Source organism: Erithacus rubecula, assembly GCF_903797595.1.
Source record: "Erithacus rubecula genome assembly, chromosome: 3".
Classification (NCBI taxonomy): domain Eukaryota; kingdom Metazoa; phylum Chordata; class Aves; order Passeriformes; family Muscicapidae; genus Erithacus; species Erithacus rubecula.
Window position 1 is genome coordinate 5619614 of NC_136689.1, and position 15982 is coordinate 5635595.

Sequence of the window (15982 nt, forward strand, 5' to 3'; positions counted from 1 at the left end):
CACATCTTTTGAATCTTTGGGCTTCTTGGGGCAGGAGTCCTGATGTGTCCCTGCCAGAATTACCTTTTACCCAGTTGGAGCTGATTTCTGCACAATTACTGAGTTGGTTTTATTTGTTTCTTCCTTATCTTGGGAGTTCTGCCAAATGTCCTTTTGGCCTGTAAATTTTGCATTCTTTGTGTCCACTATCAGTAGTAACTCTTTCTCCCCAAGCTTTGTTAACCTTCCCCAAGGTCTGAGATCGTTGAAACATGTCAAGCCCTAAACCTTAACAACAGCATTTCTACAACAATTAATTAATTTTTCTAACATCTGGACGTCACTTAGAACTTGCAGGTTGCTGTTTCGTGGGTTATGTCTCACAGAAGCACAGAACGGGTCGGGTTGGAAGGTCTCAGGGGTGATCTGGTCCCACCTCCCTGCTCCAGCACATGGATTGTGTCCAGATGCTTCTGGAATATCTCCAATGAAAGAAACTCCTCAGCCTCTCTGGGCAATGTTTCAGTGCTTGGTCACTGCTCAGGGAAGAACCTTTTCCTCATGTTCAGATGGAATTTCTTGTCCTGTTGCTGGGCACCACCGAGAAGAGCCTCTTGGCACCCCTCTTTAGGCACTTACACCCATCGGTGAGGTAAATAAATCTCCTAAGGGACAGGATGAAAGGACACGGCCTTAATCTGTGCCAGGGGAGATTTTGGTTGGATATTTGGAGAAATTTCTCCATGGAAAGCAAGATTAGACACTGGAACGGGCAGCCCAGGGAGGTGATGGAGTCACAGTCGCTGAAGATGTTTAAGAAAAGACGGGACATGTCTGGTTGACATGATGGTTCTTTCATGTGTCACACTCGATGAGCTCAGAGCTCTTTTCCAGCCTAACTGACGCTGTGATTCTTTGTCTTTTTCACCAGGCTTGAAAGCACGCAGAGCCCAAAGGTCCCAGCGCGCCGCGACTGAGGGGAATTGACAGACACGGCCCGGCCTCAGCGTGAGGGCAGGCGCGGCCATGGCGGGCGGGGCGCGGCTTCACGCACGTCACGCGCGGCTCCCTGGCCCTTCCGGGCTGCCGTAGGAGCCGCTCCCGCTGCTCTCCCTCAGGGACCGCGGCCTCGCCTCCCTCCCTCGCTCCCTGCCGGGAAGCGGCGGCTGGGGCAGCCCCCGAGCTTCCCCCGGTGCCGAGCCCGCGGGGCGCAGGTGGGTGCCGGGGGCCGGGGCCGTGCCGGCACCGCCGCGGTGGCAGCGGGGGGCTGGCGGTGCCCTGGCGCTGGGTGTGCGGCTGGGCAGGGATGAGGATGCTCCGGGATGGGGTGCAGGGATGGGTTTGCTGTCCCTTTAGGTTTGCTGTCCCTTTAGGTTTGTTGTCCCTGTGGGTTTGCTGTCCCTTTAGGTTTGTTGTCCCTGTGGGTTTGCTCATGGCGCTGCCTCAGTGCTTCCCCTCCGTCAGCTGCGCAGAAACGTGTCAGAGCTGTGCTTGCCTCCTTTTTAAGGAAAATAAATATGTCCTGCTTAATTATCCAACCATCCTGACAATCCCCTGTTCCTTCCGTCAACAATTTGCCTTTTGAACCTGGTTGCTGCGTCTTATGTCACTCATCTTACTTCTCCACTTGTTCTATTTTACGTATAAGGCACACTGGACTTAGAGGATGACATTTTATTTACAAAAGCTGAGTCTTTCATTCAGGGTGTTTCTGAGGAAAGTACAGCCGTTGTTTACTCAAATGAGTTTTGGGAAGGTCCCTTTAAACTCATACCGAAAGTGAAATTGTATCAGGAGCACTTGAGGCGTTTCATGGCTGATGGAAGAGTAAGTCACCAATGTTTTTGCTATGGATGCTAATGCAATTTAGTGATGGTGTGATGGAATTTATTATAACTGTTAGAAATGGTACGTATAAAATCATAGGGTTTATGTTTGTGAAAGCAGAACTTTATTTTTTAAATAGAGGTTTTGTAGAAGTAAGTTTAATCGGAGACAGCAGTGGTGTTTTCTGTTGTGATAGCTTTATTAGAAATCACAAATTTAGCAAGCTATGCTATTGATAAATTGATGAATAACCAGTTTATAAATGTCTCCTGTACTTACAGTTCCTAGTCTTAAGAATAGATTGGAATTTAAAATTTTATCTGAGTGGCCCAAAACCATTAATAATTTTTTTTGTAAATGTTAAGTAGAATTTAGGCCATAAAACAGGTCTGGGGCAATGATGGTTACAGGCTGTTCATGAGAATTCCCTGGTGTGTTTTGGGAGAGGGGGAAAGCTGCATTAATAGCTACAGTACAGGACTTTGAAAATTAAGTGGTTTTGTCACTTTTAGCTTTGTAAATGCCATTGTTTCTTTTGGCTCTAAAATAATAGCAGCAGGAAAAAGAATGTGTGTTTGTCGCTGCTGGTTTTGACAGACACTTTGCAAATTACAGCAATCCAACTGGAAGGGTTGTTAAATCATCCCTCTCAGTCCTGTTCAGAGGAGACTGTTGTCAGTGCAGCTTCCAGGGAATTCTTTGTAGCTCAGTAAAGCTGGGCTTGAGGTAAGGCTGATCAGAAAACTTACCACATATTGGATATTTCCCTGCTTTTTTCCCCCTCAGTGTTTTTTTGAGCCAGGAGCAGTGTTTGAAACTGAGGGAACTTTTCCCTTTTCTCCTGAGAACTGTGTGCTAATGAACAAGAATGAAAGATGGAAACCACTCTGAAAGAAAAGTGAAACTGATTAATTGAATTTCATGGCCACCTTAGTGCATTTATGCCAACATTTTAAATGCTTTTCTGTACAATTTAAGGACATTTTCCATACAATTCCCAGTGTCCAAGAGCCACAACTCTCCCATGCTTTATCATGCACCTAGAATTTGGTTTTTTTCTGTTGAGATCTCTGCACCCACCTTTCCTTGCCCTCTGCGTGCCTTCTCTGCTTTTTGGGGTGTTTGGTTTTTTCCCCAGGGACATGCTGGTTAACTCAGAGTTTCCTGCTGTGTCCAAGCTGAATCAGAAGTGATGGATTGAGCAGCTACATCCAGAGCAGGGCAGAACAACTGAATTGTCAATTTTGGTGTATTGACACTTTCTGCAGTTCATGTGAGGGGATAGGAAGAGGTTTGATTTGTCTTGAAATGGCAGGGCCCTTGTAATTCATCCCTACTCCAATCCAAATTTCACCCTCTTTTCAATAATTCCCCCACTCCATTTTTCTCATAGTTTGGCCCCAGTTTCCCCTCCCCACCAAAATGCATGGAATGTATTTAATACTCATCATTTATTGCATAATTCCAAAATGTCATTTAAACTTCTTGAGAAAGAGAATATCTTACTACAGGAAAGCTATATTAAAGGATTGTTTCTTTTTCTCTCTTTTCCCTTCCAACTGTGCTTTTATTTTATAAGAATGGCGCAAAAGAAGTATTTGATAGCAAAACTGACAAGCTGCTTAAGAGAGGACAAAATTCAGTTATGGAAACCACCATATACAAATGAAAAAAAAGAAGCTGGTGAAGAGATGAAGGTAAATATTTTCTCTGAGTTGATGTCATACATCTTCCATGTCATACTACTGGTGCATTTTCCCAGTTTTTCCTTCTTGTTTTCTCAGGAGCTTGTACAAAGATATTCATCCAAGCTGAATATCAATGAGAATGATACAGAGAACATGCTTGAAGAAATACGGTGTAAAGCAATTGAGCGTGGGACAGGAAATGAGAATTTTAAAGTGACTGGGATTGCAAGACTTGATATATATCTGCCTCGTAGAAAAGTGAGTGACACTGCAGAAAAGTCTGCATAAGTAGCTTTGCTTTGAAGTTTGAGTTCTAGATCTGTGTCTGTGCAGATATTTTCACTACCACTTTTTCAGGTGTTTTGTATGAGTGATCTGTTCAGGTATATAAAAAATGAGGAGGGGGGAATTACATATTTTAGTTTCCCAGGTATATGGGAATATCATGGCAAAGGAATATAGTATTGAGTAGTTTTCCCTTTAGGATTTAATGGCAAATAATCTTTCAATTAAGAAAGGTAAATTAGATTTAAGTGTCTGTTTCAATTTGATGCCTTCTGATGCAACTGCTTGTATTAGCAGTAAATAACAGATGTATTTTTTCAGCTGTAGAATACCTAAAGTTGATTCAGCATATTAATGTCACTTGAACTTGGAAATAAGAAGCAGGATTATCTGTTGTGGTGGCACTCACCTGTTCCCTTCATAGATTCATAGAATTACAGAGCTAAAGAATCATTAAGGTTGGAAAAGACCTCCAAGATCATCGAGTCCAATCTTTATCAACAACCACCTTGTCAACTGAACCATGGCACTCAGTGCCTCTTCCAGTGGCTTCTTTAACACTTCCAGGGATTGAGATTCCACCACCTCCCTGGGCAGCCCAGTCCACTGCTCAGCCTTCTAGAGAAGGCTCCTAAAAGCTTCTCCAACAGAGAACTGAATTAAGTTTTGCCCTTTTAAAATCAGATTTCATCTTCCATTTTCATGCATAAAATACTCCTGTAGTGAAAAATAATTACCTCGGCTAAAGGATAGAGAGTTTTAAGGAATTGCCATGCAGATAAAACAACCAAATAGTTTTATAATTCTACTTTATAATGCTGCTGGGCAAATAGGGGAATGAGTTAATTTAAAATTCCAGTTTATCAAATCTGGGACCAGAGACACTAATAGGAATTAATCATAACTTAGCCAGTCATAGGTGAGTTGCATAATTGCAAAGCACAGTTGAGATTGGAGGTGCATAATTAAATTAATTTAAATTGTTTGGTTCTGAATATTCTGCTGTTATAATGCTTATTTTTAGCACTCTAGCAAATACAGAACTAGAAATTACTGCTATGTATAGCCAGCCATAATCCTCTAAAAATGATTGTTATTTGGAAATGTTATTACAGAACAGTTAATTAAGAAAATGTCCAAAGTATGTTGATATCATGCTTTTCCTTTTCTCTTTCTTTTCCCCATCCAATATAATTACTACAGAGCAGGAAAATCCCACTGGAAACCAGTCTGTTCATCACAGGCAAAGAACTCAGATCCCAGTAAGTGCAATCACCCTTTGTGCTTCTCTCATGAGACACCACCCTGTCATAATGCATTTTTAAAAAATGCAAACAAACCCATTTTTTTGTTTGATTTAAGCTTTTTCTTAGCATGTATTCTCTGAACAGGATGTCCGGTGTCCCTGTAGGGCAGTTCTTCAGGAACAGCTGTGGTTTAACATCTGCAAAACAGGAAATAGATAGTTCTGTGTAAATCCCCAGCAAGTACCTCTGAACAGTGAACCTTACCTTCTCTTTATTCTGTGTTTTTAAGCCTAAAAAATTCAGATTCTTTTCTGGTTTTGTATCCCAGGTTTCCTCTATAGAGTACATAAAGCTCCCTGATGATGTTGTTTTACTTCTAGCTACCTTTTGTAGCAAAAATTTTAAGCCATTTATAAGCAATAGCTTTTAGGTTTTATAGCTATTTTAACAACAATATTGTATAACCTTACAAATTTATGTTCATGGATTAAATTATTTATTTCACAGGATAGCACAGGAATATGCATTACAAGAAAATGCTGTCAAAATAATCATAAATAAGAAGCAGCTTGATCTGGGTATGTATCTCTAGCTAAAGAACTTTTATGATAATCTTCAGGTTTTCTGATTCTCAGAAGAAAAATAGCCTTGCAACTCTATTAATTTCAGAAATTTTAAAAAAACAGCTTTTATTTGTCAGGTTCTGCTTCACAAGAAATGCATTAAATTATAATAACCCAAGTTCTTAAACAGAATTAGATCATTTGAAGGAGTACTGTAATGAATGTAGAAAATCTCCTTTTCTACTGTTGAAACACTGAAAATGCACATTTAAGAGAAACTCTGAATTTCTTCAAAAACCTTATTGCATAGTAGCAGTTTCAAAGACTTGTTGTAATGCTTTGCCTATTCTCAACCTGTCAGACATGTGGGAGGTGATTATACAGCTTTTTCTTTGCTGATGGCCCTGGAATACATCAGATTTAGAACCACAGGACTGACAGAAGGAATTTGGATTCAGTTCCCAGTTCCTCTGTCCTGCACTCTTGTGGTGTATGATCCTGGACATGTTCTTACTGCAGTTTTTGCCTGAAGATCAATAAACTGAAATAGAAATAATGGTAATTTTTTTAATGGTTTGAAAAAACAAGGAAAGAAACATACCAGTCATTTCCAAAGTGCTTTTAAGACACAAGTCTGATACTAAATTTTGCTGGCTCTGTCAGTAATTTTTATGGCCTTTGACTGAGTTCTCAAGTCTTGCAATTTCAATAGTTCCAGTAGCTGAGTTGCATTAATCACACTCTGTGTTGCAGGTAAAACCCTTGAAGACCAGGGTGTCACACACAATGCAAAAGTGATGGTGCTTCAACTGGAACAGAGTGATGAGGAAACCAAAAGGAAAGTTCAGGAGGAAGAGCTTCAGTGTAAGAAAGAAAAAGAAATAAATGACAAGATGCAAAGAACTAAGAAGGGCTTGGAAATTCTAGCAGAGAGAGGTAAGTGGGCTTAGCCCACAGTTGGGTTGGGGGGAGGTGGGTGTTCATTAATTTTTGTGCATCAGAAATTACATTCTCAGAGGCCTTTCAACATGGAAGATTGCCTATATCATGGCTGAATTTCAGTTCACACTTTTCTAGGTTTCTACCAACTTAAAAACTGGATTTTATGTTGGCTGAAACTTTTTTCCACCCTTTTTACAAAACTGGAATGCTACAAAAAACTTTGACACTTTGAGAAGGATATAATATGAATCAATTGTTTAATTGGTACTTTGCAGTTAAGGGACTGATGACTTGTGAGAAGGTTTAGATTTATTGTAGACAAAAGCACAGTGGCATAAAGTGCTTTAAGTCATTAAACCCTTTTTTGTTCTTTAGTTTAGCTATGGCTGTGTGTAACCATGGTTTCATTGTGCAGAGCAGCTCATCTGTCACTGCCATCTGCAACATGGCTGTGGTGTTCCCATTCCCTTGGATGTTGATTCCTGGCAACTGTGGATTAAGTTAAGGGGATATAGTTAATTTAACAGTAATAATTCCTCAAAATGAGTGTGTTTGAACTGCAATGCTTGATGGTGAGTTTAAATCACTTCTCTATTTCATTGTTTCCTAAGTCCACAAGCAAGGAACTCTGAAGCTGAGCAGGTAAATAATTCCTACCAAATGCAGAAACACCCAAACAGCTTCAAAGCTGTAGCTTCTGGTTTCTTATCACAATATCATATTTTGAAAACATGACAGAAGTGTTTTCCTTTTTTGGACGTAAGGGGTGGTTCAGACCCCAAATTTTGAATCCTGAGTTGGGTCTCTTTGTGGTTTTTGCCACTGTCACTTACAGCCAATGCCAGAGTCAAGAGCTGAGTCTGGAATGGGCTCCCAGAGTGAAGGCTCTGTGAGAAGTATATTGAGGGTTTAACAATCCTTGTGTTTCACTTGATAGAAACCACAGGACAGAGGCTTTTAATCTCTACAAACTATTCCTTGACTATCTTTTGTCTACAAAAAATCATTTTTTCACTTCCTTTCAACTTACAATGAAAACAAAATTGATAGTTTGATAACAAGTGTTAAAGATATGAGGAAGGCAAATACTGAGCTGTATTTTCTTCCAGCTTAATCAGCTGTTCTCAGTTGTATTTTTTAAATATGCTATGCTTTACTTGATGAATAATTTCAAATGCTATGTTGTATAAAATGTAGGTGTTTTGTTTTCTGCAAAAAAAAAGACCAAAACTTCTTTATAAGTCATGGAACTTCTAATATTGTGTCTAAATTTCTGCATGCACAAGGCCTTTACCAAAGTGACCTTTCCAGAAATTCCTCATATTTACCTGGCCAGAGCCACTGTTGGTTGGTATGTCCAGAAAAACACACATGCAGCCTTTATATGTAATTCTGATTTTTTTGTTATTTGCTGTTTTGTTTAGCAACATACTTACTAAAATAATCTTATGGCAGCAGAGTTGCTCTGTTGATGGTGGTGTTTAAATTTTAAATTTTTTTATGTTTTTCAGAGGAGTACTTGGATCCAGACTCTGTCCCATACCTAGATATAGCTAATCAGACTGGAAGGTCAATTCAGATTCCTCCTCAGGCTAAAAAGGTAGGTGAAACCATCTTAAAATGCCACTCAGATGGCTCCTTAAAGCTTGATCTGTGAAACATTTGAAGTATGGGATTGAAATACAGCCAGACTTTCTGGGGATGTAGCCCTGGGCCCACCAGATGTTTGTTTAATGCACATGAGTTTGAAATACAATTGAAGTGGAACTCTATAGTGGGGAATATTTCAGTCATCTGGAGACAACCTGTGATCCCTGATCTCATTGCATGTCTAATCTTGCACTGACCCCTGTGTGACCCATATCTTACTTTTCAGACAAGCTTTAATTTTGTTGATCTTAGCATATTAAAAAATTTTAGGTGTCCTAGAAAGGCATGAAAGTAATTTGCTCCTTATTTCCTTTTGGAAACTTGATGAGTCTCTTTAAATATGACTTTGTCAAAATAGTTTTTTTTACCTTCTTCACTGTGTCCCCTTTCAAACTTAAATTTATTCATCATTCAAGAAATTTCCACATTCTCAGCTAAAAGTACCTTTGGCTGGGTGCAAGTATTGAGTTACAGAAGGAGTGACCCACCTGATGTTGGCCACTGAAGTAGAAGAAAAGTGATGGGTGCTGCCTTTCAGGATTACTGAATTTTCTGAAGATAAATAAAATTTTTACAAATACTTGTAATTATACCCAGTAACAAAATATCAAGAAATGAGCCAGTGTGTTCCAACTGCTGCTTCAGCCTCTCCTGAGGCCAGCTGTGATTTCTGCATCACCTGGAGTCTCTGGGAGATGGGGATGACACTGTCCACTCTCAGTGCATGCTGTTCTGATGAAGTGCTGAGCATAATAATTCACCTGAGGAGTTAAAGTATGAATGAGGTTCAGATGAATGAGGTTTCATCAGTATTGATCAACGATCAGAGGAAATACTGCAGGTTGTTTCTATCCAGAATTATTATTACATTTTCATTTGTGACCCTGCAGGAGTGTTTTCCTGAGACATTCAAAATTTAATTTTCAGTTCTGAGATTTTTCAGGAGGTAAATTTTTAGGTTTTAGGCAAGATAATTGTGGTAGCAAAGCAAAACAAGTTTGGTGCTGTTAGGAAGTGAAGCACCCAGGAAAATGCTGAGCTTTGTATCACTCACTACTGAAAATCTCTCTGGGGTTGCAGACTTAAAGTAAGCTTGGTGCAGCATTTCATGTGCCAGTAACATGCTTTTAACTAGGCAGTATCTGACATTATCAGATGGGATAAAAGCACAAAGCAGTGTGAAATAGCCCTGGTCTTACAGAACTGATGCAGTGGTATTTTTCTAGGAAGAGCAAGGACTCTGATGGATTACCTGGATATTTCCTTTTATCTCTTTGATTTGGGAAAGTGCAGCCAAAAGTCTCAATCTGTTTTTCTAGGCGCTTGTGCTGGCAATGGGTTACCATGAGAAGGGCAGAGCATTAATGAAGAAGAAAGAATATGAAATAGCACTGCCATATTTGTTGGATGCTGATAAGCACTTCTGGTAAGAACATTTTGAGTCCTTGTGTCTGTCTTCACTGTCAGCTCATAAAGGAACAGCACAACCTCTACCTGTGCATATAAATCAGGGCCAGTTTTGCCTGGGGTTGCTTCACACCCCCTCTTGCAGATGGGAAACAGCAGATAAAACTCTGACTTGCAGTGACAGGTGGCTTCATGTAGAAGAGCTGAAACAGATACTGCCACTGGGCAAGTTAATCTTTCATAACAACATAAACAGAAACTGTCAATATTCATGTACCAGGTTATAAATTGCATTAGCTTGAGAGACAGTTACAGATATTCGTTTGCAGTTGCTCCTGTGAGGTAATAATTTCTTGTAAAAGGTGGAGCAGATAGCTGAGGTCAGTAACCATACCAGGGCTTCTGCAGGTAAATTAGTTTCCTATCAGCTGTCAGAGCCCTAAATTGCTCTTTTGAGATCCTAAAAGTAATACTGTCCCTGTCTGTTTTTCATTTGTGTGGGTATGCAAGGAGACTGGCACAGTACTCAGCACGTTCATGGGCACTAAGACAGTTTCTCAGTCCTCTCATAGATTGCACAGGATTTAATTCCATTATTCTTTTAGAGATACCATATTAAAACAGTAGCCACAGCTCATTTTGTTTCTGTAATGCTTTAATACGTGGTGTTGGCATCAGTCCTGTGTGTCACTGAATGGACTGGGGGATCAGTATTTGATTCCCATTCCCCTGGCATCAGTTTGCTGCCTGAGATACAGAGTGTGTTTTCTCCAACACAAGTGTGCACACTTCTGTTGTTGTTTTATGAATGCTAAAAGTGGGAAGTGGGGAAAATAACAAAATAAACGACCCTCTCCCAGGAAAAAAAAAAATGTTTTATTTTGCAGTGAGTGTAGCACAGAGCTGCTGAACACGGTTGACAATTACGCAGTGCTGCAGCTGGACATAGTGTGGTGCTACTTCCGTCTGGAGCAGCTGGACTGCCTGGATGATGCAGAGAAAAAGCTGTCCACAGCACAGAGATGCTTCCAGAGGTGCTATGGGGAGAACCACGAAAGGCTTATTGACATCAAAGTATGCTGGGTTTGACTTAATTGGGGTGGGATTTTTTTCTACATGTATTCACTGTTTAAGTATTGCAAGACTGGCTTTTAGAAGCTTAAAGTTTTCCTGTGTGTCATTAGCCTGTCATCTGGTTCTGTAATTGTCAGCACACGGAAAACATTGGGCCTGGTAAAAAGATCATGGCAAACCTGTGTTTATATGCACAGACATCATCAGGGATTTAGGTGTGGTGGTTTATCTGCACAAAGTCCTGACTGTGTCTTCTCTAAATGTGTACAGTGTTCTATTGATAATGAACTGATATTCTACTACCTGCTTCTACCTACATGGTCCCCCCTCCTTCTTTAAACAATTCCTTAGGGAAGCTATGGTCGTGAGAAGGTTTTATTTCTACGGCTTTACCTCCTTCAAGGGATTGGGCACTACCACAGCGGCAGAGAAAAGGAGGCTGCAGAGTACATTCAGAAGGTAAGACACCTTTAGGAGTCCTTCACTCCAGCCCCTCAGTTTGGGTTCCATCTTGCACTTGCTCTTTGCTTGCTCAGAGAAACAGAGGCATTTTTTGTTGAGTGGTGTCACTTTGTTCTTCCCGTGCCCAGGCGTCGTCTCTGTACGGAGAGCTGTCCATAGATCCTGATAAGGTGGATCGCCTGTCCCTGCTGGGGTTCTCGGAGCAGGAAGCTCGCCTGGCCCTGCGAGCATGCCACGGGAATGTGGAGCATGCTGCCAATCTGATCACCAACAGGAGGGAGGTAAGGGCAGTGAAAGCATTAAATCACAGATCACCTGAGCTGGGGTGTCCCTGAGATGTGTGTTGTGTGGCCAGAGCAGTGTGATGCTAAATTAAGGGCTTGGATTATCCCGTTCAGCCACTGTTGGTCTAGCTGGCAGTTGGACGTGTTGGCACAAGTTTGAAACCAAAACTTAATGCACTAACAAGGGGAGCTCTGTCTCAAAACAGATGGGGCAAGCGTGCCAAAGACCTGTGGTTGTACTACAGAGGCACATGGGAAGGCTTTGCACCAGTGTTTGCTACTCAGCAGTGATATGGGAATAAACCACCAGGACCAAGCTGTCACTCCTAGGCTTGGCTGCCCCCTATTGTGGCTTGGTACTTGAAAAAAAGGATTTTTTTTTTTTTTTTTTTTTTTGGTGCTAGATTGAGTGGAGAACAGGGCTGTCCAGATCTGAAGTGATGCTTGGTAAGCTGAGGAGGCACTTGTAGACTTCAGACTGTGAAGTGTGGACAGAAAAGCCAACTGGCTGAGGGAAGGCTGAACAGAACTCCCTGGCTCCCTGCCCAGTTCTGACTGTCTGTCCTTGGCAAGTCTTGTCTGTGGGCCCATCTGCCAAACGGGTTTGTCACTCAGCACACAGGCCTGGAATAGCTGTGATGGCACCAGATCCGATCTGCAGAGCGGAAGTGGGGCGACAGGGCTGCCTCATGGAAATGCAGCTTTATTTAGGAACGAGTGTCTGGCAGCACAGGCTGTATTTACAAAAAAAAAAAAAAAACCTCTTCCTCAAGAGATTCAAACTTGAAGCAAAAAAATTCCAAGAAACCCTGCATGCACAGGCTACGTGTTAAAGCATCCCCATGCAGAGTGAGCTTGGCAGTGTCTGTGCTCTTGCAGGAAAAGGCGCAGATCAGGAGGGAGGAGCGAGCTAAAAGGCGGCGGCGGCTGGAAGACATCAACACCCTGAAGAGTATGGGCTACTCAGAGAGAGCTGCTCAGGTGGCTCTTCAAAGGACACAAGGAAACCTCGACCAAGCCTTTAAGGTAAGTGGTTTTTCAGTAGTAGTAGTAAATTTGTAATAAATTTGGTTTGGGTTTTATTTTTATTGTTTAGCAGATTCTTATTTTCTATAATCTACGTTTTTTAGTTCATTGCTACCTGTTTTGAACTGTAATGAGTGAACTTGCACTTCCTGACCCAATAAATCAGATACCACTTAAGCTGGGTGAGGTTTGCTTATATCAACACTTGGGCTGCATACACAACCATATTGAAAACTATTGTAGCTCTGTTGCTCTACTCTGATCTCTCTGTCTTCATGCAGTTTATTCTTGACAATCCTGAGTTACTCTTGGAAGATGATGATGATGATTCTGTGGCCATGGACCAATTTCAGGTTTCCCAAGAAAGTATTGAGCAAGTAAGCTATACCACTTCCTTCTTTTGAATTGGTTATCTTGTTTCTGAGTTGTGCTTGTGAAGACAGCAGATTTTCCTTAAGTAAAGCTGTACAAGTATTCTTTGACCCGTGTCACTCAGGCTGTCACACTCCAAGGTCTGGCATCCACTCACTCTTCATGGTGAAGTCACTCAGGCTAACATGAAATTTGTGTGCACTTCCTGCCCATTGCATCAACCTGCCATGCGTGGATGTGGAAGGAAAGTGTGTGCACTGTAATGCTCTATCCCAAAAAAGGCAGCAAATGAGAAATTTATTCTCTAAATTCTGCAGTGCACAAGGGAAAGACTTGGAATGTGTATTTCTCATGACAGGCTGTCTGACAAGCTCGTCAGTAGTTAGAGTGGCTGTGTAATTGATGTCAGGCAAGAAAACTATTGCCTAGAAAAAGTAAACAGCACATGCACCCCTCTGATACACTGAAGTGCTTTGAAGTTTCTTTTTGAAAACAGAAAAATAATTGGTCTGGTACTAGACAAGAGGCTCTTGATCCTGCTCAACATCCCCATGCCTTTAATAGGTCACTGCCCTGTTGTTAACTGTTCCAGTAAACCACAGTCAGAGTCCTGGAATTCCTGGCATGCAGCTCTTTTCCCTGTGTGAGAGGATGACTGTCAGATGCAGAGTCAGATTCCTGGTACCAGATGAGCTTGGATTTCCCCAGGTTTTCTGTATGGTTCCTTTTTCCCCTCCTGCAGCTGACGTACATGGGTTTCAGCCGTGAGTCGGCAGAGCAAGCTTTAAAGGTCTTTAAAGGGAACATCCACGTGGCTTCCCAAACCCTTGCTCATTATGGGGGAGTTCTTCCCCCTTCACTGCTGCTGTCCTCAGAAGGGTCCAGTCCATCAGAGGAATCCACTTCTTCCAAGGACCTGCTCACAGAGTCTGCAGGTGAGAATGTTGCATCCAGCAGGATGAGATGGGAAGGCAAGGCTGTTTTGGCTTTTGTAGGAAATAGTTAAACAATTTCTGCTGAAACAGTGGCATAGGGCTCCAGCAATGCCCCAGGCTGTTTTTATTGGGAACACAGTTACAGGAAGGCAGCTGTTGTTCCCTGCAGTGACAGCCACAAAGGGACCAGAGCAGGCAGGTGCAGCCCAGGAGAGAAGGTGACACTCAGAGTGCCCTGGGCAGGGCTGAGGAGTTTGTCCCAGATCTGTGCTCTGCAGGTGGCTGACCTGCCTCCATTCTCCTTCATCTTGTCCCTTACAGGATAAAACCATAATAGATAACTTTCCACGTAACCAAGAAGAAACTTACATGTTTTTTCTCTTGTTATTTGTCTGAGCTGCAGTGATCCCTGCTGTATAATTAAAGGCTTTCCTACACCATGTTTAAATAATAAGGAAGAGTGGCCATGCTGCCCAGTCTTTTGCAAAGTAATTGTAAGAGGTGGTTGTGCAGGAAGAGGCTGCCAGAGCAGCCATGCTGGTAAAACATGGTGAGCACCAGCTTCTTTCACTGGTGAATTCACTGCTGATGCTTTTTATTGGAAGGTTCCTCTAGTTCACCAACAGATGAAGACATGGATACTGATGCAGTCAATGAAATCCTAGAGGATATCCCTGAACATGAAGAGGATTATCTGGATTTAACACTTGAGGAAGAAGAACAGATAATTCATGAATACTTATCCTATATACAAGTACCACAGCACTAAATCCCATTAAATCTACTTCAGTTATATGTATTTACTTTGTCAAATTGAGTTTGGATTATAAATGCACCTTCAGCTTATCTCTTACTAAGGGCCTTGAATTTCGTTAAACTATAGTTGAAAATCTCAATTACTGCTTATTTGTAACTCTGCTTAAAGCCTACATTTGTGATACATTGTAATTTATTGTCATAGAAAAATAGAAACATTTATTTTCAGAAGAAAATTTAATAGAACTAAACTATATTTTTATTGTGAAATAAGTTAGGTCACTTAGTAAAGAAGCATTTCTATACCATTTTAAAATACCTGCTTTAAAAGGAAAACATGAGTTTGTAAATGAGAAACCTTAGTTTATGAGGCTGTAGAGGTCTATCAGCTTTCCAACTTTTCTTCTGAAAGATTTCTGACAGATGTCAATGTATCTGTTGTGCATAGGTTTATACCGTGTTCTGCTTGTCCCTTGCTGCAGATGTTACACAAGCAATAAAGGTAATTCTATGCTGCTTCTGCCTTTGGTGAGAGACCTCTGTGCTTTGTTAAAGAAATGGGCCTGTCCTGGGACTGGGGGAAGTGATGTACTGGAATTTGCTTTTATAACTGAACAGCCACTTTCCCCAAGCTGCTCAGTTGAACCTCTGCAGGTGTGTGGTTTAAGGCTGATGGATTTTGGGGGCTCACAGGGTTTTCTGCAATCAGCTGTTGAACAGAGCTTGGTTCAGGCGCTGTCTCAGTTCTTGTGTCCAGCTCCAGAATCCTGAAGAAGCGTTTGGGGATTTCTGTGGTTTTATAACATCCCATTTCCTGCCGTGCAAGCGCTGCTCTGCGCCGGGAACAGACATTCCCGTGCCTGGCAGCTTTGCTCGGCCGTGGTTGACTGGTTTCCCATGGCTGCGCGCTCTCGGCAGAGGGAGCCCAGGCCCCGTCTGCAGCCCTGGCAGAGGGAAGCGGCCGCGCTCTCCACTTGCAGCCAGAGCAGCGACTCTCCCTCCGTGCGGTGCCCGCGGCTCCTCAGCGCCGGGAAATGAGGGCGTGAACTCGGAGCGCTGCAGGGAGCAGGGCCGTGGGGCGGAGGGATGCTCAGCTCCAGCACGGGGACTGAACTGCTGCAGAGAGCACTGGGTTTTACATGATTCCCTCAGCCAAACACGGCAAAAAGCAGACAGTAGTTACACTGTTCAGGAATTATTTGTATTTCATTCATCTCTATCAAGGCAAGGGCTAGAGAAGTTGAATGGCTTTGTGTCTGAAGGATTTCCAAAGCCAGCAGTATGAGTTTCTGAGGGAAACAGCCCCACAACCCATTATACTCTGTTTCTTTACAGACCAGCACTGAGGAACCCCTGCACAAAATGCAGAGCAAAAACAGAATCGAAAAAAGAATTTAGAATTGAAAATATACAAGTCACGGACGTAGTTTTAACAAGAAGGAGGTGTAAACACAAATTGACTCCTCCCTTCCCAAACCTGGCATC

At 42.0% G+C, this 15982-nt stretch overlaps 1 protein-coding gene across 1 annotated transcript; it reads left to right on the top strand.

The window, feature by feature from the left end:
• Positions 1-969: 969 nt before the first annotated feature.
• NUB1 (negative regulator of ubiquitin like proteins 1) lies at positions 970-15020 on the top strand. Its single transcript, XM_079302880.1, has 15 exons — positions 970-1193; positions 3386-3503; positions 3591-3752; positions 4983-5041; positions 5534-5604; positions 6343-6525; positions 8043-8131; positions 9501-9607; positions 10476-10662; positions 11014-11121; positions 11253-11405; positions 12288-12434; positions 12716-12811; positions 13549-13741; positions 14347-15020. The coding sequence occupies exons 2-15, from the start codon at positions 3387-3389 to the stop codon at positions 14508-14510; spliced, it is 1836 nt and encodes a 611-aa protein (XP_079159006.1). The 5' UTR covers positions 970-1193; position 3386; the 3' UTR covers positions 14511-15020.
• Positions 15021-15982: the final 962 nt, after the last annotated feature.

What these genes read in the sequence shown, in the direction of transcription:
- NUB1 (XM_079302880.1), top strand. Translation starts at nt 3,387, where the DNA reads ATGGCGCAAAAGAAGTATTTGATAGCAAAACTGACAAGCTGCTTAAGA. An exon ending in GGCAAAGAACTCAGATCCCA is followed by an intron (nt 5,042 to 5,533) that starts GTAAGTGCAATC and finishes TTTATTTCACAG; the next exon opens with GATAGCACAGGAATATGCAT. An exon ending in TTCCTCCTCAGGCTAAAAAG is followed by an intron (nt 8,132 to 9,500) that starts GTAGGTGAAACC and finishes CTGTTTTTCTAG; the next exon opens with GCGCTTGTGCTGGCAATGGG.